Here is a 21984-nt window from a genome sequence, read left to right as displayed (position 1 = left end):
AAAGGAAAAGAGTACACCGAAACAGTTACATGACTTCAGCTAACTATAATAGTGCTTTAAATGGGTGACATTCCATGTTCGGGGGATAGTCTTTCCACCGAGTTCTTCGAGTTTGTAAGCTCCGTTGTTAAAGTTGTGCCTTATTCGGAAAGGGTCGTCCCAATTAGGTGCTAGTTTCCCATGGGCCCTGTCTCTTCTGGCTTCTCCCGCTACCCGCCACACGAGGTCTCCAGGCTGGAATTCTCGTGGTTTGATTTTGGTTCTATGCTTTCGGGAGACGCGGGCCTTGCAAGCTTCCATGTTAATGAACGCCCGATCGCGTGCCTCTTCAATCAGGTCGAGCTCCACATTCAATGCTTCTGTGTTAGCCTCCTCGGTGAATTGTTGTCGTCTGAGGGAGGGTTCTCCAATCTCTACTGGTATCATGGCATCGGTTCCATAGGTTAGTCGGAAAGGAGTTTCCCTGGTTGAGCTTTGTGGTGTGCACCTATAGGCCCACAGGATTTCGTGCAAGTGGTTAGGCCATTCCCCTTTAGCCTGGCCGAGGCGCCGTTTTAACTCCCTCAGAATGACCTTGTTGGCTGCTTCGGCCTGGTCGTTGGATTGCGGATGCTCTACTGACGTAACTCGGTGCTTGATATGGAGTCCCTCAAGAAATTCGTTGAAACAACGATCTGTGAACTGCAAGCCGTTGTCCGTGATTAGGGCGTAAGGTACCCCGAACCGGGTGACAACGTTCTTCCAAAAGAATTTTTGAACATTGCTGGCGGATATAGTGGCGACTGCTTCTGCCTCGATCCACTTGGTGAAGTGATCGACCGCTACTATAAGAAACTTGACCTGCCCCTTGGCTAACGGAAAGGGTCCTAAGATGTCCATCCCCCATACAGAGAAGGGCCAGGGGGCGGTGATGAAGTGAAATTCTTCGACCGGCAGGTTTATTATTGGTCCATGTTGTTGGCACGGCCTGCATTGTTAGGTGAACTGTATGCAATCAGCCGTAACGGTGGGCCAGTAGTAGCCGGCACGGATTACGTTAGCAGCTAAGGTTCGTCCTCCTCAGTGCGTCCCACATACTCCTTCATGGATTTCCCAGATGACGTAGTGTGCTTGTTCAGGTGTGAGGCACTTCAACAACGGTGATGATATGCCTCGCTTATATAACTCTCCGGCAATTAACGTGTATCGAGCGGCTACGACCCTCAGTTTCTTGGCTTCGAGAGGGTCGCTTGGCAGTTCCCCGGTCAACAGGTAACGCTTTATCCCGGTCATCCAATCATCTTCTTGTTGTATGTGCAAGCATTCAGTTGTACCTACGCTCGGCGTTTGTAGCTCTTGTTGTATGATGCTGCGCAGGTGGCTGTTCTTCTTAGTGCTTGCCAGCTTAGCCAACTGGTCGGCTCTTGCATTGAGTTCCCGGGGAGTGTGTTCGACATGGACCTCTTCAAAGTTATCTTTGAGCTTCTGAAAAGCATGGAAATATAACTGTAGCGTCGGTTCTTTTGTTTGGAAAGTGCCGTTGACTTGGCTCGCTACTACTTGTGAGTCACTCCAGCATTTGATTCTAGTGACGCCCAAGTCTTTTGCCAGTCTCAAACCTGCGAGAAGAGTCTCATACTCGGCTTGGTTGTTGGAGGCTTTGAAACCGAAACGCAATGACAATTCTACTAGTATCTTGTCGGGACCTTCGAGTATGATGCCAGCTCCACTACCCTGTTGATTTGACGACCCGTCAACATGCAGGGTCCAAGTGAGGGGTTTCGGGACTGCTTGCGGAGTGAATTCGTTAATGAAATCAGCCATGCTTTGTGCCTTAACGGGGCCCCTTGGTTCAAAGCGGATGTCAAACTAGGATAGCTCTACTGACCATGCGACCATCCGCCCAGCCAACTCGGGCTTCCGTAACACTTTCACAATCAGGCAATCAGTTATGATGATGATCCGATGGCTCTGAAAGTAGTGCCGAAGACGCCTTGTTGTGTGCACGAGAGCTAATACCGTCTTCTCCAGATGTTGGTATCGAGTCTCGGCATCCTGCAACACTCGGCTGATAAAATAGACGGGACCTTGTTCGGATTGTTCCTGCACTAGGGCAGTGCTGATAGCCTTGTCTGACACTGAAATGTATACGATCATATCCAATCGAGGATCGGGCTTGGCGAGCAACGGTGGTGCTGCGAGTACTGCTTTGAAGTTTTGAAAAGATACTTCACATTCATCGGTCCACTGGAATTTTCTGGCCTTTTTCAGTAGAGTCATTATGGGTCTCGATTTTTCGGCCATACACGGAAGAAAACGGGCTAACGATGCTATGCGCCCTGCCAGTCGCTGTACTTCTTTCACGTTGCGAGGGCTTCTCATATTGATGATGGCCTGGCATTTGTCGGGGTTGGCCTCTATGCCTCTTTCTGATAGCATGAAACCTAGGAATTTTCCGCCAGTGACTCCGAAGGTGCACTTTGCCGGGTTTAGCCGCATGTGGTGCCGTCTCACTTCCTCGAAAACGACTACAAGGTCTTGCAAATGATTGTACGCGGAAGCCGACTTGATTACCATGTCGTCGATGTACACCTCCATACACGTCCCAATATGGCGCTAGAAGATCTTATCCATGAGTCGTTGATAAGTCGCCCCCGCGTTTCTCAGTCCAAATGGCATCACCTTGTAGCAGAAATTGGCTGAATCTGTGATGAATGCAGTTTTTGCCTCATCCGGGGGGTACATGGGTATCTGATTGTACCCTGAATAAGCGTCTAGAAAACTTAGCCTTTGGTGCCCCGCAGCCCCATCGACCAATGCATCGATGTGGGGAAGAGGGTAGGCATCTTTGGGGCATGCTTTGTTAAGATCTGTGTAATCGGTGCACATCCGCCATTTTCCGTTTGACTTCTTCACCATCACCACATTGGCCAACCAAGTGGAGTATTTGACTTCCCTTATGAATCCTGCTTCGAGTAGCTTAGCGGTCTCTTCCTTTATTGCGTCGGCCCTTTCTCCGCCCATTTTCCTTTTCTTCTGGGCAATAGGCTTAGTGTCTCGGCATACCGAAAGGCGATGACAATGGAAATTCGGATCGATCCCCGGCATGTCAGCGGCAGTCCAAGCAAACAACTCGAAATACCCTCGTAGGACCTGCTTGATGTCTTTGGCTTCTGTTTCAGATAATTGAGAGCTCGGAAATGTAACCTGCCCCTCTTTCTTTCCGAGCTGAAAAAGAATCGTTGTTTCAATCGGTTCAACCCTGCCTTCGTCCGCCACTCTAGGGTCCAACTCCAAGTCATCAACTGGGTTGTGTTGGCTGGTGTCTCCGATGACATTGACATATTGGGTAGGTCTCGGCGTCGGTTGAACTCTCAAACTGGCAAAGTAACATTCTCGAGCCGTTTTCTGATCCGCGTGGAGGGTAATGATCGTTCCCTCCTCCGAGGGGAACTTCATGGCTAAGTGAGGTGTGGAAACGATGGCCCGGAATTTATTCAAAGATGGTCGGCCTAACAAGATGTTGTATGAAGTGTTGGCGTGCACAACCACGTATCGAATTTTGATTCTTCGCCTCTGCTGGTCGTCGCCAAAGTAGGTGTACAGATCGATTGTTCCCCTGGTGTCCACCCGTTCTCCAGAAAATCCGACCAAGGGCTCACCATAGGGTATTAACTCTTGTTCGGGAATGCCGAGCTGTTCAAATGTCTTCCAATATAAGATATCCGCCGAGCTTCCTTGATCGACAAGCGTCTTCTTTACCACGCAATTGTTGATTTCGACACTGATGACCATTGGATCATCCTATACCGGGTCTACCCCTTTGAAGTCTCGATCGGTAAATGTGATAGGAGGCATATGAATGGTTGCCCTCCCTACGGCATTTACCGACTTGATTGCTCTTAAGTGCCTCCTTTGGGCCGAGGATGTGCTTCCTCCTCTCGCGAATCCTCTGGCAATTGTATTTATCACCCTCCTGGGTTGATTTCGTTCAGGCTGCCGGTCATTTCTTTAAGGGGTCCTGCTTCTCTCCCTAGATCGATGCCTCAGGGGTGCTCTTTCACTGTTTCCTCTCCTCTCCTGAGAGTTGTCATATCTCCTCCTTCCCGATGGTTGGGTGAAGTTTTGGAGATGGCCAGACTTGACAAGATCCTCAATGCGGTCTCGGAGAGCCGTGCATTCCTCGGTGGTGTGTCCTCTGTTCTTGTGGAAGTGGCATGCCTTGGTTTTATTCGCGTGGGGCGGAGTCATAACTCGACGGGGAACCGCTAGTATTTCTGTGGCCAGCGCCTGCTCCAACACCTTGGTCCTACTGGCGTTGAGCGGCGTATACTGCGTGTAACGGGGCCCCCTGTTGGCTCTTTCCCTGTCGGGCATGTCCCTCGGACGAGGCCTTGAGTTGTGTTCTTTTTCGGCTTCTTTCCTTCTTGGAAAAGGGTCGGACCGGTTTTGGTTTCGGAACTCGGTCAATTCTTCCATTTGCATGTACTTCGTGGCTCTTTGCCGAAGCTCATCCAAGTCTCTAGGCGGTTTCTTGCATAAACTGTTCACGAAAGGGCCCGGCCGCAGTGCTGTGGTGAGATGGTGCATGGCCACTGCGGGGTCTAGATTTTGAATGGACAAAGTCATTTTCCCGAACCTTTCCATGAATGCTCTAAGGGGCTCCTTCTTCTCTTGGCGGATATTAACCAACGCGATTGAGGTAAGTTGGTGCGGGCGACTTGTGGCGAACTGTATCGTGAAACGGGATGACAGAGTGGTGAATGAATCGATCGATCCCGGCGGGAGCCTTGTGAACCAGTTGAGCGCCGGTCCTTTCAGCGAGGTAGGGAAGACCTTGCACATGACGGCATCATCGTCTGTATATAGACCGACTTGGGTGACGAATGCATCAACGTGTTCTTCGGGATCGGCGGTTCCGTCATACTTTTCCAAGGTCAAGCTCTTCCAATTGTCGGGTAATCGCGCTCCGGCGATGTCTGGGACGAAAGGAGACCTCCCCTGTCGTTGTTGCTGATCGAGGGAAGTGGTTATCACTCCCGTTGTAGGCTTAGGGTCCGTAGGCTCCTTGTACCATCCGGATGACTCTCCTAGATCTCGCGTTGATTGAGTATTAGGAATATCATGGGACGGGCACCATGATCGGTTGTCGCTTCTGAGCTCAGCATTCTCCTTCCTCAAGACCGATAGTTCGTGGGCATCTTTCTCTCGGAGTCTTCTAAGCTCCATCATTTCGGCCTTTAATTGCTCTATTGCCGACGAAGGGTTAGGTTGTTGGGATCGCACCACATATGACTCCTCCATTCCTTCCTCGTTTTGGTTAGTCTGTCGTACTGGATTGTCTCGGGGCATCCCGTAAGGATGTTCGGTGGCTGCGTTCTCCTGCTGACTTCTTGTAAGTACCATCTTGCTTCGGGGTCGAGAACCGTTCTAGTTTCGGCCCCACGGTGGGCGCCAAAATGTTCCTGCGTAAGAACACTCCTCTCCTTGATCCTTCCTAACTGACTCCAAGTCCTTCTGAATCTTCCGTGCTGACCGAACACTAGCTCCGAGTGGTGGGGGAGGGTACCTGCAAAGGCACTCCGACGATCAAGTTAGTGTTCGGTTCAGAGCAATAAATGCATTAGAGGGAATAATAATGTACCTCTTTATGTCACATCACCTGTGTATTTATAGTGATATGTGTGGGCCTGGTGGGCCTTCATTCTTGGGAAGTGGGTAACACATGGGTTAACCTTAATCCTTTCTTAATCTGGAACCATAATTAATGTCTAATAGGTATCTGATTTGCCACGTGTTTCTCATGGGCTTTCTTTGGATCTTCGGCTAAGCACAAGGCCGAAGAGGTGTTCGGCCTAGCTTGAGACCGAAAGGGTGTTCGGCCTAACTAGAGACCAAAAGGGTGTTCGGCCTAACTAGGGGCCGAGAGGGTGTTCGGCCTAGCTAGGGGCCGAGAGGGTATTCGGCCTAGCTAGGGGCTGAGAGGGTGTTCGGCCTAGCTAGGGGCCGAGAGGGTATTCGGCTATACTTTTATCGGGGAGTTTCTTGAGCGACTTGATCCCTTCTTTGGGTCTTTGACTAGGCATGAGGCCGAAGGGGTGCTCGGCCTGGCTCGGGGCCGAGGGGGTAGTCGGCCTGGCTCCTTGCCGAAGGAATGACGTGCTTCATCGGCCAGGGCGCCCCTTTCGGCCTATTGTTTGACCGAAGGGGTGTCAGCTGGTGCAGTTCCTCGGTTCGGGCACCCCCTTCGGCCTATTGTCTGACCGAAGGGGTATCAACTGGTGCATTTCGTTAGTTTGGGCATCCCTTTCGGCCTATTGCATGACCGAAGGGGTGCTTACTAGTACACATATCATTTTTTTTAAAATTTTTAATTAAATTTAACCAATAAAAAAAAACTAATAGAAAATCCTAATTTGCACGCTAAAAATTAAAGCACACACTATACTGAATGAAGGTTATTATATCTCTTGTGTGGGATGTTTCTTCTAAACTTTTCATATCGATGTTATGTGTTCACGAGCAACATATATAATACCAGCGTGCATAACTTGCAAGATTATTATTACCATGTTTCATATTCTAGTGAAAGAAGATGATCCTATACATATTGTTATTTTTTAGTAATGAATTTAAAGAAAAGAAAAGAATATTATTTTAACATATAATGTTCAAATAAGCATCTTTTCCCAGAAAATGAGGAATGTATCCAAAAAGAATAGAAGTCTGTTTAGATATAAATTGAAAGTATTTTTATTTTTTTTTACTAAAAATAAAAAAAAAAATTTAATAAAAAAACTCTTAAAGATATTTTTTTAGACTTATATCTTAATAAGTTTCAATTGCAAAATTTAAGCAGCTAACAAGTATAAGCCGATTTCAATATTTACTTCTTTTTTTTTTATTGTGTTTCTTTTAAATACATAGTACTTACATGTTTATTTTCGCTCTCTGATAAATATATTTTTATGTGCAGATTATTACTAAATCATGTCTATGATTTAGATGATATTGTTTTCTAATTAATGTAAAAAAAAATTTACTTAAGCGTCATCTTTTACATGAATTTAATTTTTTAAAACAATACATCTACCTCATCACGTACAAGCAAAAGTATGTTTTAATTATAATTTTATTTCACTCAGAAAACATCTTTTTTCTAATACGTTATTTATTTATTTATTGTTGTATACTTTAACGAAATGCTACTATACATGACTTTTAATTACAAATATTTAAATTCCATATAGTTTCTATTGTTATTGATAGTCGAGCATTGCACGGGTGCATATAATGTTACTAATCTGAATATATAAATCCCAAACATATCACATGCGAGTCACATAAATATATGTTATCCAGTAGTGATGTCAAGTAATCTTTCCAAACTATAAGATTTTTTTTTTATTTATTGAATAAAAAAGTAGCTACATCGTTTAATTTTACTATCCTTTTTTAAAACATTTTTTCTTAATATAGCGCTAATTAAAACTTAGTATCAAAATTTAAAAAAATAATTGAAAATAAAATCCTAATTAAACGAAATACATTTTAGAAAGAGTTTCATTAAATAAGATAAAATTGATTAAAATTTACTTGTATTTTAAACATTTTTTTTTCTTATACTTCAGTTAAACTCCTTTAAAATAAAAAAGCAACATTATTTCATTTTCAACAACTTGTTTACATAGCATTGACAAATCAGAAGAACATGCACTAGAAAACTATAATCACAACCAACACCGACAAGAAACAAATATGATAATTGCATGAGTGATTGTTAGACTGTGAGAATTTTCTTGATTTTTTGAATACAAAATCTGTTGTACTGTGCTTATTTTGACAGCAATTTGTTTTAGGTGAAAAGTAGGTGATTAGGAGTATGTTTTTGGTAAATATGCAGTAGGTAAAAGTGGGTAGTACAACTAAGTCAACAATGTATGCATTTTTTTGTATACTAAGCTTGTAACATCAGAAATTGATGTATTGTATCTTGTATATATGAAGAAAAACGTGAATGAAAAACTGATTGCCCACTAAGAACTTGTCTTACTCTGTTTTTGCTCTCTACTCTTCCTATCATTCTGTTTTCATTTTTCATCATGGTATCGAGAGCTTCATTGATCTTTTAGGGTCTGTGAGGGAGAAAGAAAGAGAAAATCTGAAAAACAGAGTTTCTGTGTGTGAGAGAAAACTAGTAAGAAACCCACTCAAAAAACCTTCAACTAATGGCTTCCGGTAGCAATTCTTTGCCTCCACCTCCGGTATTTGCTGGAGAAAATTATGATTTGTGGGCTGCAAAGATGAGAACCTATCTTAGAGCTCAAAGTTTGTGGGAAGTGGTGGAAAATGGAAGAAACCCAGCTCCTTTACCAGACAACCCAACAATGGCTCAGGTAAGATTTCATAGTGATGAAGTAGCTAAAGAAGGCAGAGCACTTGCCATCATACAAGCAGCTGTTCATGATGATGTTTTTATCAAGATTTTGAATCTTGATACAGCAAAAGAGGCTTGGGACAAACTCAAGGAAGAGTTCCAAGGTAGTGAAAGAATAAGGAGGATGAAGGTGCTAAATTTGATAAGAGAATTTGAAGCCATCAAAATGAAGGAAGCTGAAACAGTGAAGGAGTTTGCTGACAGGCTTTCTAAAGTGGTTACACAAATCAGATTATTGGGTGAAGAACTCAGTGATCAACAAGTTGTGGAGAAAATATTGGTATGTCTTCCGGAGAGGTTTGAGTCAAAAATCTCCTCTCTCGAAGAAAATAAGGATTTTTCTCATATATCAATTTCAGAACTTGTAAATGCTTTACAAGCCACTGAACAGAGAAGATCCTTGAGGATGGAAGAAAATGTTGAAGGTGCTTTTGTGGTTAATACCAAAGGTAAATTTCAAGGCAGCAGTAGTTGTGGAAAAAAAACATTTAGTGGGAAGAAAGGAAAATAAAAAAAACAAGAAGAAAGCAACAGAGGAGGAGGTTGGAAAGATAAGTATCCACCTTGCTCTTACTGTAAGAAGAAGAATCATACAGAAAATTTCTGTTGGTTTAGACCAGGAGTCAAATGCAGGGCATGCAACCAACTTGGTCATGTGGAGAAAGTGTGCAAAAGCAAAGCAAAACAACAGGGACAGCAAGCCCAAGTTGTTGAGCATGAAGAACAAAATAAGGAGCATTTATTTGTTGCTTCTTGTTATTTAGCAAACAGGAGCAAGGAGGAGTGGCTTATAGACAGTGGTTGCACAAATCACATGACAAATGATGCAAGTATTTTCAAGGAATTGGATCATTCTCACTTCTCAAAAGTCACTATTGGCAATGAAGAAAGTGTTGAAGTTAAAGGCAAAGGAGTTATTGCTGTAGAAACCTCTTCAGGTACTAAATATATTTCAGATGTTTTATAAGTGCCTGAGATAAATCAAAATCTTCTAAGTGTGGGACAAATGCTTGAAAAGAATTATACTTTGCATTTTGAAGACATGAAATGCACCATATTTGATCCTTCTGGGTGTGAGCTAATGTCTATCAAAATGAGAGATAAGAGTTTTCCAATAGAATGGAAGCAACCTGCTATGCATGCTTTTCCAAGTTCATTAGATGATTCTATTTTATGGCACAAAAGACTTGGTCATTTTAGTTACTCCACCTTGAAGAAAATCAGCTCAAATGGCTTAATTCAAAACTTACCTTCCATAAAAGATGATGTTGATGTTTGTGATGTATGTCAATTTGGAAAAAAATGTAGATTGCCATTCCCTGGAGTAGCAAGTTAGAGAGCTATGGAAAAATTACAGCTTATCCATACTGATGTGTGTGGTCCAATGAGCACAACATCTTTAAACGAAAGCAAATATTTTTTGCTATTTATAGATGATTTTACAAGAATGAGTTGGGTGTTTTTTCTAAAACAAAAATCAGATGTGTTTGCTGCATTTCAAAAGTTTAAGATTTTGGTTGAAAATGAAGCTGGCTGTCAAATTAAAAAAACTCAGATCTGACAATGGAACTGAGTATACAGCAGGGGAATTTAAAAATTTTTGTGATCAAGTTGGAATACAACATCAGTTCATCATTCCTTACACTCCTCAACAAAATGGAGTGAGTGAAAGAAAGAACAGAACAGTGATGGAGATGGCTTGGTGTTTGCTTTTTGAGAAAGGTCTTCCAAAAACTTTTTGGGCTGAGGCGGTAAATACCTTAGTTTACTTGCTGAATTTATTGCCTACCAAAGCATTGAAGGGTAAAACTCCCTATGAAGCATGGTGTGGAAGGAACTCTTCAGTGGAGCATTTAAAAATATTTGGTTGTGTGTGTTACACGCATGTTCCAAATGTGAAAAGAGATAAACTTGATCATAAGTGTGAAGTTGGTATTTTTTTGGGATACAGTATCAACTCCAAAGGATACCGAGTATACAACTTGGAGACAAAAAAAAATATTGTTAGCAGAGATATAAAATTTGATGAGTTATCAAAATGGAATTGGAAGAAACATCAAGCTGAAGGCTCAAGTAAAGGGTTGTTTGATGAAGACACTTTGCAAGAGCAAGATTCTGAAGATAATGAAGAGAACTATGATAGTGACACTGAATTTCCAGTGAGAGGTACAAGAACCTTGGAGGATATTTATGCAAGATGTAATGTTGCTGCATTAGAGCCGACAAGGTATGAAGAGGCTGCTGAGTTTGAAAGCTGGAGAGCTGCCATGAAGGAGGAGATAAAGATGATTGAGAAAAATAAAACTTGGCAACTTGTTGATAGGCCAAGTAATAAAAAAGTGATTGGTGTTAAGTGGGTTTACAGAACTAAACTCAATCCTGATGGTTCTGTAAACAAACTTAAGGCTAGATTGGTGGTAAAAGGTTACTTCCAACAGTATGGAGTTGATTTCTCTGATACGTTTGCACCTGTTGCAAGACATGATACAATCAGATTACTAATCTCTTTGGCAGCAAAACTTGGTTGGAAAATTTATCATTTTGATGTAAAATCAGCTTTTCTAAATGGATTACTTGATGAAGATATATATGTTGATCAGCCTGAAGGTTTTCAGGTTCCAGGAAGTGAAGATAAAGTTTATAAGCTGGATAAAGCTCTTTATGGCTTAAAACAGGCATCAAGAGCTTGGTATAGCAGAATTGATGGTTATCTTCTGCAAAAGGAATTCAAAAGAAGTGAAAATGAAGCCACCTTGTATGTGAAGAAGTCAAACAATGAAGTGCAACTCATTGTGTCTTTGTATGTTGATGATTTATTGGTTATAGGAAATGAATCAAATTCATTAAACCAATTTAAGAAGGACATGGAGAAAGAATTTGAAATGACTAATTTGGGTGAAATGAAATACTTTCTTGGAATGGAGATTTCTCAGCAAAATGATGGAATATTCATTTCACAAAGAAAATATGCTTTGGAGATATTGAAGAAGTTTCACATGGAGAAATGCAAGCATGTTGCTACTCCACTGGTTGCAAATGAAAAATTTTCAAAGAATGATGGTGAAAATAATGCAGATGCTTCTGTTTATAGAAGTATAATTGGAAGTTTGTTGTATCTTTCAGCAACCAGACCTGATTTAATGTTTGCTGCAAGTTTGCTTTCCAGATTCATGCATTCTCCAAGTCAAGTTCACTTTGGTGTAGCAAAAAGAGTTTTGAGATATATAAGAGGTACAATTGATTATGGTTTGTATTTCTTAAAAAATGAAAGTGGAGAACTTCAAGGATATGCAGATAGTGATTGGGCAGGAAGTATTGATGATTCTAAAAGCACCTCTGGATATGTGTTTTCATTTGGCAGTGCTGTTTTTTTTTGGAATTCAAAGAAACAGGATGTTGTGGCTCAATCTTTAGCTGAAGCTGAGTATATTTCAGCGGCAGCTGCTGCAAATCAGGCTATTTGGCTGAGAAAGATTTTATTAGATGTGGGTCAGATTCAAGATGAAGCTACTATCATTTGGGTGGATAACAAATCTGCTATTTCTATTGCTAAAAATCCTATCCAACATGGAAGAACAAAGCACATTAATGTGAAGTTTCATGCTATTAGAGAAGCAGAGAAATCAAAAGAAATCAGATTGGAGCATTGCTGCTCTGAGGAACAGATTGCAGATATCATGACCAAAGCCCTCTCCAAGGGTCAATTTGAAATACTAAGATCAAGACTTGGAGTGCTCAAGAAAAATCTCAAGGAGGAGTGTTAGACTTTGAGAATTTTCTTGATTTTTTGAATACAAAATCTGTTGTACTGTGCTTGTTTTGTCAACAATCTGTTTTAGGTGAAAAGTAGGTGATTAGGAGTATGTTTTTGGTAAATATGTAGTAGGTAAAAGTGGGTAGTACAACTAAGTCAACAATGTATGCATTTTTTTTGTATACTAAGCTTGTAACATCAGAAGTTGTTGTATTGTATCTTGTATATATGAAGAAAAACGTGAATGAAAAACTAATTACCCACTAAGAACTTGTCTTGTCTGTTTTTACTCTCTACTCTTCCTATCATTCTGTTTTCATTTTTCATTAGTGGTATACCTTATTGAACTGAACAAGATAAGGATAACAAGGCTATTGTTCTTGCCTTCGTCTTCTCTGCTGCTCTTAGTTTCTTTCAAGTCCGAACTTGCGTTTCACACGTGCCAAATTAACAGCAATCAAAACCAGAAGCTTATCTCTCATGTCAAACGCAAAGTTGAAATATGCATGTCTCCACGACCTCTTCAACATCAAGCTGCCACAGACCAACCAGAAGCCTGTGATGTACCCAAAGGCTATGCTTCCATATAACCACAACCCTTCAATTTTCTCATCAGCTCCATCTTCATGTTTTCCTCCTTTCTCTTCATTCCCAGGCAACGCTGATGAACAATTAGTTGGCAACGGTTTCCCACAAAGTTTAGGATTTCCTTCATAAGATGATGGATCATTAAATGTGTCGAACTGGTTACCAACTGGAATTTGTCCAGACAGGTTATTGTATGACAAGTTCAAATTGCTCAAGAAAGTCATGGAAGCCATGCTTGCAGGGATTGGACCCGAAAGATGGTTGTGTGAAAGATCTAGACTTTCTAAATCTTCTAGCGATCCAATGTTGTTCGGTATGTTTCCCGTTAGTCTGTTCCAAGACAAATTCAGGATACCCAAGTGAATTAGCTCTGTTAACTTCTCTGGTATCTTTCCACAAGATCATTATTAGAAAGATCAGTGGTGGAATGCACAAACATTCCATTCTCGTATTCAGTTATTTTTCCTTTAACCATCAAGTCTACATGTGTCGTGTACAATAAGAAGTTATTCATCTCTCCATAAGTTAAATAAGTTTGTGGCAATTTGAAACCGTCGACATCACCCAAACATGTTGGTATAGATCCTGATAGGTTGTTTTCTGCCAAATCCAACAAATTGAGAAAATGAAGACCACATATCTCTTCAGGAATGCTTCCTGCCAGTGTGTTACCTCTTAACAGTAAATATTCGAGTAAAGGAAGACAAATCTGCTGAGAGATTATTGTTGCTCAATTCTAGCAAAACAAGAGAAGGCGCAGAACATATTGAAGCTGGAATTCCACCTGACAAACTGTTGTTGGATAGATCAATGATGCTTAATTCTCCCATACCTATCCAAAACATGGGGATAGTACCTGTCAAATAATTGTTAGATAAAGCAAGATATGACAAATTTTGAATCCTATTTATTGATAGTGGAATGCTCCCATAAATGTGGTTATTTGAGATATCCAAGAATGTCAACTGCGACATTTCTTCGCTTATATTGGTTGGCAATGTTCCGGAAAACAAGTTGTTGCTTAGATCGAGAGCATCGACACCAGACCACCAAAGTGGGATTGAGCCATTCAACTGATTGAAAGCAAGGCTAATACTAGCTGAATTCGAGAAATTACATATTTTGGGAAGGTAGCCATTTAATTTGTTGTGAGAAAGATCTAGCTCCCAAATTTGGGAGGACATGTTGTAAAACCAATGGGGTATCTCTCCAGAAATTCCAACATTTTTTAGGAATACAGTATCCAAGAGCGTCAGGTTTCTGAGCCAGCTAGGAAATGTTGGGCCAAGTTGACAATCACAAATGTCCACATCACTCAAATGCTTAAAAGGAGGAATCCATTCTCGCGCTTTAAAGGCAAATGTGTTTGCTTTGGATGATATAGAGAAACTAACTAGGTTTGTGAGATTATGGAAATGAGTAACTGTCATTGTGCCTTCCCAGTTGTTCTGGTATAGATTAAGATACCACAATTTGGTTAGTTGACCAATACTTTCTGGAATTTCCCCATTCATCATGTTTCCTTGCAAGTTCAGAAACTTTAGATTTGATAAGTTTCCTATTGATGTTGGGATTCGACCTGATAGTGAGTTGAATGACAGATCAAGTTCAAATCGACTGTCGAATTTTCCTACAGAATGGGACAATTTACCAATTAGGTGATTTGAACAGGATGACAAGATATCCAACATTTGAGTTATATCACCACTGAGATCATTATTGGATAGGTCCACAATCTCAAGCTTGCAGAGATTCCCTCCATGGAGCACAGGAAGCGGACCTCTTAGAGATGAAGAAGAAAGATAAAGTTTTGTGAGACTACTCATATTGAACAACCATGAAGGTATTGAGGAATTAAAAGGATTACCAAATAAATCAAGCAGTGAAAGTGATGTAATATTTTCAAATTGAAGAGATGGCGGGAGAGTACGAAGATTGCAATAGATTAGACGTAACTCTAACAAAGATGACATCATATTCACAGCTCGAAACAACTCATGGGATGTGCTAGTAATGTTAACAGAGTCCATGTATAGATACTGAAGTGAAGACAGAGCAGATAGCCAACTTACATCTCTGACCCAAAGTGGATCAAATGAAGAAGAGATAGCAAGATGCTGCAAATTTGACAAATTGCCAAGATGAGTAGGGACCATTCCAGAAAAATTTGCATCGCGTAGGTCAAGGTAACGCAACATATTGAGAGAACCAATAAATTGCGGAATGGGGATTCCTTCGAAGTTATTGAAACTTAGATCCAGGTATCTCAGATGTTTCAAGCCTGTTATTGAAGGATTTATCTCACCACCTATAGGATAATGTATCCATGTATTTATGGGGAACTCAATTAAGCATAGTGTGAGATCAAGCTTTAGAACATTACCAGTTTGGTTGTGACATCCTATACCAATCCAATTACAACAATCATTCCCAACCCACGAAGAGAGGCAATTGAGGGGATCCTTGAGATCTTTTTTAATTTTAAGGAGGGCTTCTCTCTCTTCCTTAATGCAAAGAGTGCTTGCAGCTACATAGGGAGTTGATACAAGAAGAGCCAGGAGAGAAATAATAAAATATCTTTTTGTGTTTAGCATCTTTTCCACTGGTTATCAAATGTAGAAGAAAGTAGATATATATAGGAATTTTTTGGTTTATTTGTTTCTTCTTATTGGATGGATAGTCACATTAAAGATAATTTTCATATTATAAACAAAATATTGTGAAGGTTTATGAGGTTGTGGATGATCCTCTGCGAAGTTTAGCAAGTCAAATAACCAAGTAGAGCACGGCACATCTCAAAGTCTATAGTCGTGCCCCATTTTGGAAGAGACAATACTAAGTGATATATTCACATCACCGTTAAATTGGGTGTGAGATTGATGTATACCTTGTTGTGACTTTCGAAAGGAATTAGCTCAAGATGTTGATGGGAGGTTTGGAATGAGTGGCTTTACGTGTTGCTTCCGAACTCTGGGTCTACAGCTACTTAGATATAATTAGTTTTTAGCTATTATCTTCTTTAATTAATTTAATTATTGGAACTTTCTAATTTATATACATATTCTTTTAAATTTTTTGAATTATGATAATTTCCTCTTTTGATTAATTTTGAATTATCATCCATTCTCAGAATTTTAAATGCTAGTTAAATTAAAGGTTGCAGAATTTGCTTAAATATCTCCAAAAAAATGAAATGTGAACATAATATTTAATTACGATTCAAATATATTATAATCATAAATATTTAAATTATAGTGCGTACATCAACTAGATAATTTCTAGGAACTATGACTCATAAAGGGAAGTAATATATATTTAAATGGATTTATTTATTTTAAATGAAATTTTATTGTTTATCCATCTACTAATATTTATTTCTTTTATTTCAATTTGTAGATATTTAAAACTATTAATTGATGAAGAGTTGAAAGAGATCAGCATTACATGAACAACTTGTTTTTAGAATTTCTATAAACTATTAATTTATGTTAAATATAATAAAGCATAAATTAAGTTATTTAAAGTCAGGAAAGAGAAAGCAATTGTGGGTTTTGTAATTCTATTTCTTCTTAAATTACTTACTTTTCTATTAAAACATCTTTCAGGGTTTTAATAAATTATGAAAATTAAATAATTTTTGAAAAGTTTAAAAGTTATAATTTAGTAAAAATTTAAAAGATCGAAAGGTAGATAATATAATATTAAAACTGAAAGAAGGCAAAATTCGAGATTCTTTTTTTTTTTTTTCTTTCGGGTGAATTTTGTTATTTTAGTCAGGGAGTTTAATTTAAGTGAAAAAAGAAAAAGTTTATAACAATTTAATTGATTCAATTTATAAAACTTGTCAACCAAAATTTGAACACTTTCTTAATTAACACTCCCATATATTATTTGAACACTTTTTCAAATTAACAATCCCAAAATATGCTTGAAGTTGTTTGGAGGCAACTCTAAGTCAATATGAGACAATATGTTTCAAGGCATAAATGATGTAGAGAATGATCTATTGCCACTTGGAGACTCCTTGTAAAGGCTAAAAGCTTCTGCAGTTTTTTGATTCACGACAGTAAGGGATCCATCTTGTTGCAGATGTGCAATAACATTCTCACAATCAAAATATATATATCTTTTGGTATTGGCCTTTCCGAACAACATCACATATAAAAATTTATTCATCGACCATTTTTATTATTTAGCAATGTGAATAATGGTAAAATAATATCAAGTTCTAATAGATGCACAAGTAATCATTTTTATTTATTTACCAAAAAAAATCATCTACTTATATATGATTCAATAATATATTTTTTTAAGTATGTTTCTTTAGTATATTAAATTTATTTCATCTTTCATTCTTTTATTAGTATTTCTTAAGTCTTTTTTAAACTATCTAAACTTTTGTAGTGCTGTAATTGTATATTTGTGATTGTTCCAATCCTCATATAGAATGCTCATTTTTTAAATATCTATTGCTCAATTTTTTTTATGAGCGACATTGTCATATTTTGATGACTTGTCATTAATGAGTATTTTAATAGTGAGTACCGTAAGAGAAGATAAATAAGAGGTATAAAATATCGAGAAACCAAATTTAGGATAATTGTATCAAATAAATTCTACACCAAAATCATAAAATTGAATACTTTTGTCACATCAACATTAAAGAATTGGATTATAAATAAATTAATGACAAAGATTGAAAAAGGATTTAAAAAGTGAGTATAAAGATTAAAAAAATTATCTTAAATTATAAAAACAAAAAATAATTAAAAAAATAAGTATAAATTTTTTTTAAAAATATATTTTAAATTATAAGAACTAAAAAAATAATATAAGTGAAAATATAATAACTAAAATTGTATTGTAAAAAAACATATATATGAAAAAAAGGATGAGTTACATTTCTATGTCTTTCATATTTTGCCATTATTATTAATTATCAAACAATAGAGAACGCGTAAGGAACAAATGCAAAATAGGTAACCACTTTGAGTCTATTTTGATACAATTTATAAAAAATAAAAAAGTACTTTCTCAAACAATTTTTCAGCTGTAACAACCCTGATAAACATGTAGCTAAACATGATCTCCGTTCAAATAAAGTCACGATGATAACATCTTTATTATTCATTCTTTGTCATTATTATCAAACAAAAACCAAAACGCGTGAGAAACATAATGCAAACCATGGATATTGTTTGTCCGAATACAGTCACATCGATCAAATTCAAAGAAGGCTATCGGTACCAAAAACCTTTTTGTTTAATTATTAACAAGCAATGGGCCAGTGTAAGTTTGTTTCATTATGATTACTTTCACCATTCTAAATTCTAATTGGTACATCCATCTCGTGAACTTCCACCGACTCCACTCACATGAGTCGCCTAACACCAAGTCAATTAATTAACGTGAAACTACAGTGACTAAAATAATGCAAATAATTATTCCACCAACGTTCTAAACATCATTATAAATTATCCTTGAGCAATAGTGGACCAGACCAAGCAAAACTCAAACTGGTATTAAGGAAAGTATGGCACACTCTAGTGGCAACAAAACTTTGGTGCAGTGGCTGGTGGCAACACTACTGCTTATTGCCTTGTTGGGTGGTGCCAAAGCTTTTGAGTTATGTAACATAGACTCAAGTCAACTAAAATTGTGTCGTGCTGCAGTTACTGGTCAAAACCCGCCACCACCAGATGGAAAATGTTGTGCAGTTATTCGCCAAGCCAATTTGCCTTGCCTCTGCTCTTACAAGTCCGTCCTACCTTCATTTGGAATAAACCCCAAAAATGCTTTCGCCTTGCCTGGTAAATGTGGTCTGCAATCGCCTAATTGTTGAGGTAATCATCTTTAGCCTCGATACACCTTCAACATATATAATTACTTTGTGTTTGACAAGATAATGTTTCATTTTTGCAGTGTTGTGAAGCGGTTAATTAATGAAGGTTATGTTCGTTACAAGCACCTTAGTCTTCAATTTCCTTCAGGTGTTTCATTAACACTGAAGATAAGTTTTAAGACAGCATTTGATGCCCCTCCAATAAAGGTGCAGTTTATTTTAATCGATGTGTTAAGTCCAAAAGTTTGTAAGGAGATGTGTGGTGTAGTAGTGTTTCATGTTGCAGATGTTGCAAAGGTGTTTGATGTAGAAGAATACAAGATATTAATGTCTGTTTTTGGGATCTGAACTCGGTACGGAAAATCAATAAATGATACAAGCAACGAGACGGGATTCATAATCTTTCAAGAAATAATTAATGGTTTCCTTCACAAAATTTCTCAATTAGTATGAGTAGAAGCAAATGTGTGTTTTTCTTGGACACTCTCCAACAACCACAAGGGATGAAAACATCCCAAGTAAATATGCTCTTCACATATCATAATGGCAGATTTAGTTTTCAAAATTCAAACTAGAATCCAATAGAATTCTATCGTAGTGTCAAATATTAACTGTAGAAAAACTAAGAGAGACGAGTAACACTAAAATTGTGGGTGATCGTAGCAACTCACTGTGATTTTTATTGAATAAGAGATGGCCTTTAAATAGCCATTGTACAACGTACTGAATTAACAAGAAGATAATAAAATATCTTATCAAATCAAAACTTACCAAAAAACTATCTTATCTAATCTGAAACCAAATAACTCAAAATCAAATAATTCCAGATAACTAAATCGGATATCCCGGATATCTTGGATATCTCGAATATCTCGGATATCTCGGATATCTCTAGAAATTTAAGATTATCCAACAAAACTCCCCCATAATCTTAAATTTCTCCTTCTTCTTTCATTTCGATACTTCTTCCACCAGAGCGCGATACTCCTCTGTGTACCATGGCCCCGCGAGCCATGCAACGTCCAGCACCCCCTGCGTCGAGGTGGCCGATGCCTCTTTTGGGACACAAAAATACCCGTTGCTCTTTGGTCCACCTTTAAACCCAGAAAGTACTTCATGATGTCCAAATCGGTCATCACAAACTCCCTCTTCACTTCTTTAAACTCCTCAACTAGCTCAGCTTTACTTCCCATCTCACTCTTCTCAATTGATCCGATCTCCTCATCCGTTGCTTTCTTCCATCTTTCATCAAGTACCACCTCTTCAGATTTTATGTCTTCTGTTCTTGTCAATAGACATACTACATGTAACTCGTCAGTGGAGTTGTAGATGTCTTGCTCCTTTGCTTTGTACTCGGACGAGCTCGGAAAACTTGTTCTTGAATACCCAACACCACGTAGTCCATGCACCAACTCCTTCTTTGATAGCTCGGTCAAACCTCCAATGTTTAAATGCCCAAAACGAGAATGCCTCATCATTGCTTCATCCTTCACGTCTAGCTTTAAGCACTTATTTTGAATGATGTTCATCTCCAGTTTATACATCCGATTCTTTTTCATCTCCACTCGGGCTATTAAACGATCATGCTTGTCCTTCAAATAAAGCACTCGATCCTTCATCAGAACCGAGTTTCCTTTCTCCATCATCTGCCCCATGCTTAAGATGTTATTCTTAAGCTCGGGAACGTAGTAGACATTCCTTATTTCTCCAACTCGTCCATCCTTCTGTATAAACTTGATGGTTCCACGCCCTTTTACCGCCACCTTGGAATCATCCCCAAATGACACGAATCCAGCCTTTACCTTGATGAGTTCATTGAAGAAACTTTCTTCTCCACACATATGATTGCTCGCTCCAGTGTCCAAATACCAGATCGAGTTGTTTAGGCAACTCGAATCAAGCTCGGCTTCTGACATCTCATATGAGCTTGGAGGCTCAATTGTTGATCTCTCGACGCAACTCAAGTTTAGCTGGACCTCGGAGGCACAACTCGGACGTAGCTTGGTCTCCGAGCTCTGCGTCATCATCAAAATTCCTGCTTCCTCGTCCTCTTCTTCTGTGAGAAGATTCTTCCCTTTTTCTTCACTTCGGCTTTTAGCTCGGCAATACTTTGCTATGTGACCGTATTTGCCACAGTTGTAGCAATTTGCCGATCTGCATTCCTTTGCGTAGTGGCCGAGTTTGCCACACTTATAACATTCCACCTCGGACCTTGGCTGACTTCCTTGGCTACGATCACCTCGTCCTTGTCCACCTCCATGGTCACCTCGTCCTCGACCTCGTCCTTGATCACCTCCATGATCACCTCGTCCTTTGCCTCGTCCTCCATGATCACCTCGTCCTTGTCCTCCTGATCTTCGGCCCTGAGTGTTCCGAGTTTCATTCAAATCAAGTTGTGCCTGTAATGCTTGATCAAGAGTATTCTTCATCTTCCTCCTCCTTTGTTCGTGGGCTTCGAGTGACCCAGCGAGCTCTTCCACTGAGAGAACTGACAAGTCCTTTGACTCCTCAATTACGCATGCAATACTCTCGAAATCATCTGTTAATGATCTCAAGATTTTCTCCACAATTCTACTTGCTGGCATTGGCTCCCCATTCCTTCCTAGTTGGTTAGCCACCTTCTCCACCCGAGTTATGTACTCGGATACTTGTTCCTTATCCTCCATCTTCAAACTCTCAAACTCTCCTCGGAGAGTTTGAAGTCGAATCTGTCTGACACGGTGGTTACCTCTGTGCGCAACCTCTAAGATCTTCCATGCTTCCTTTGAAGATGCAGCGTTTGCAATCTTCTCGAAACCTGACTCATCCACGGCATTGTACAAAAAATACAAAGCCGATTTGTCCTTCACTCGTGTCTTTTCCAATGCGGCAATCTGAGCCACAGATTGGTCTTCGTCCTCCTCGGGTTCTTGGAACCCCTTCTCCACTATGTCCCATAGACTTTGGGAACCCAACAGGGTCTTCATTTGTAAACACCAATTATCATAATTGGTTTTCTTTGACAGTTGTGGTACGGTCATTCCATTCACAACCTTTGCCATTACTCTCTCTTTCTTTTTTCTTCCCCCTTCACAGGCGCACACTGTTTTCCTCTCACACTCGGCACTCAGAGCATATAGCTCTGATACCAATTTGTAGAAAAACTAAGAGAGACGAGTAACACTAAAATTGTGGGTGATCGTAGCAACTCACTGTGATTTTTATTGAATAAGAGATGGCCTTTAAATAGCCATTGTACAACGTACTGAATTAACAAGAAGATAATAAAATATCTTATCAAATCAAAACTTACCAAAAAACTATCTTATCTAATCTGAAACCAAATAACTCAAAATCAAATAATTCCAGATAACTAAATCGGATATCCCGGATATCTTGGATATC

General features: G+C 39.2%; 3 protein-coding genes and 1 pseudogene across 4 annotated transcripts; 1 reads left to right on the top strand and 3 right to left on the bottom strand.

The window, feature by feature from the left end:
- Positions 1 to 1059: 1059 nt before the first annotated feature.
- On the bottom strand, positions 1060 to 1803 carry LOC145957438 (uncharacterized). Its single transcript, XM_083073697.1, has one exon. It carries the CDS (start codon positions 1801 to 1803, stop codon positions 1060 to 1062), a length of 744 nt encoding a protein of 247 aa, XP_082929823.1.
- A 792-nt stretch (positions 1804 to 2595) lies between these two features.
- LOC145957437 (uncharacterized) lies at positions 2596 to 3774 on the bottom strand. Its single transcript, XM_083073696.1, has one exon. The coding sequence runs from the start codon at positions 3772 to 3774 to the stop codon at positions 2596 to 2598; it is 1179 nt and encodes a 392-aa protein (XP_082929822.1).
- Positions 3775 to 7619: 3845 nt separating this feature from the next.
- Positions 7620 to 15610, bottom strand: LOC109790761 (receptor-like protein EIX2; annotated as a pseudogene). The gene is made up of 2 exons (XR_014433279.1): positions 15142 to 15610; positions 7620 to 15066 (listed from the first exon to the last, which is right to left on the bottom strand). The product of XR_014433279.1 is annotated as a receptor-like protein EIX2 (transcript).
- Positions 8208 to 12180, top strand: LOC114915259 (retrovirus-related Pol polyprotein from transposon TNT 1-94). Its single transcript, XM_083073695.1, has 4 exons — positions 8208 to 8865; positions 9181 to 9354; positions 9457 to 9698; positions 9946 to 12180. Exons 1-4 carry the CDS (start codon positions 8208 to 8210, stop codon positions 12178 to 12180), a joined length of 3309 nt encoding a protein of 1102 aa, XP_082929821.1.
- Positions 15611 to 21984: the final 6374 nt, after the last annotated feature.

This window comes from Cajanus cajan, chromosome 4 (assembly GCF_000230855.2).
Source record: "Cajanus cajan strain Asha chromosome 4, NIPB_CcT2T_4, whole genome shotgun sequence".
NCBI lineage: Eukaryota > Viridiplantae > Streptophyta > Magnoliopsida > Fabales > Fabaceae > Cajanus > Cajanus cajan.
The sequence above is the reverse complement of the archived record's forward strand: the minus strand, read 5'-3'. Positions and strand labels throughout refer to the sequence as shown.

What these genes read in the sequence shown, in the direction of transcription:
- LOC145957438 (XM_083073697.1), bottom strand. Translation starts at nt 1,803, where the DNA reads ATGGCTGATTTCATTAACGAATTCACTCCGCAAGCAGTCCCGAAACCC.
- LOC145957437 (XM_083073696.1), bottom strand. Translation starts at nt 3,774, where the DNA reads ATGGTCATCAGTGTCGAAATCAACAATTGCGTGGTAAAGAAGACGCTT.
- LOC114915259 (XM_083073695.1), top strand. Translation starts at nt 8,208, where the DNA reads ATGGCTTCCGGTAGCAATTCTTTGCCTCCACCTCCGGTATTTGCTGGA. An exon ending in TTTTGTGGTTAATACCAAAG is followed by an intron (nt 8,866 to 9,180) that starts GTAAATTTCAAG and finishes CTTGTTATTTAG; the next exon opens with CAAACAGGAGCAAGGAGGAG. An exon ending in ATGATGTTGATGTTTGTGAT is followed by an intron (nt 9,699 to 9,945) that starts GTATGTCAATTT and finishes TTGAAAATGAAG; the next exon opens with CTGGCTGTCAAATTAAAAAA.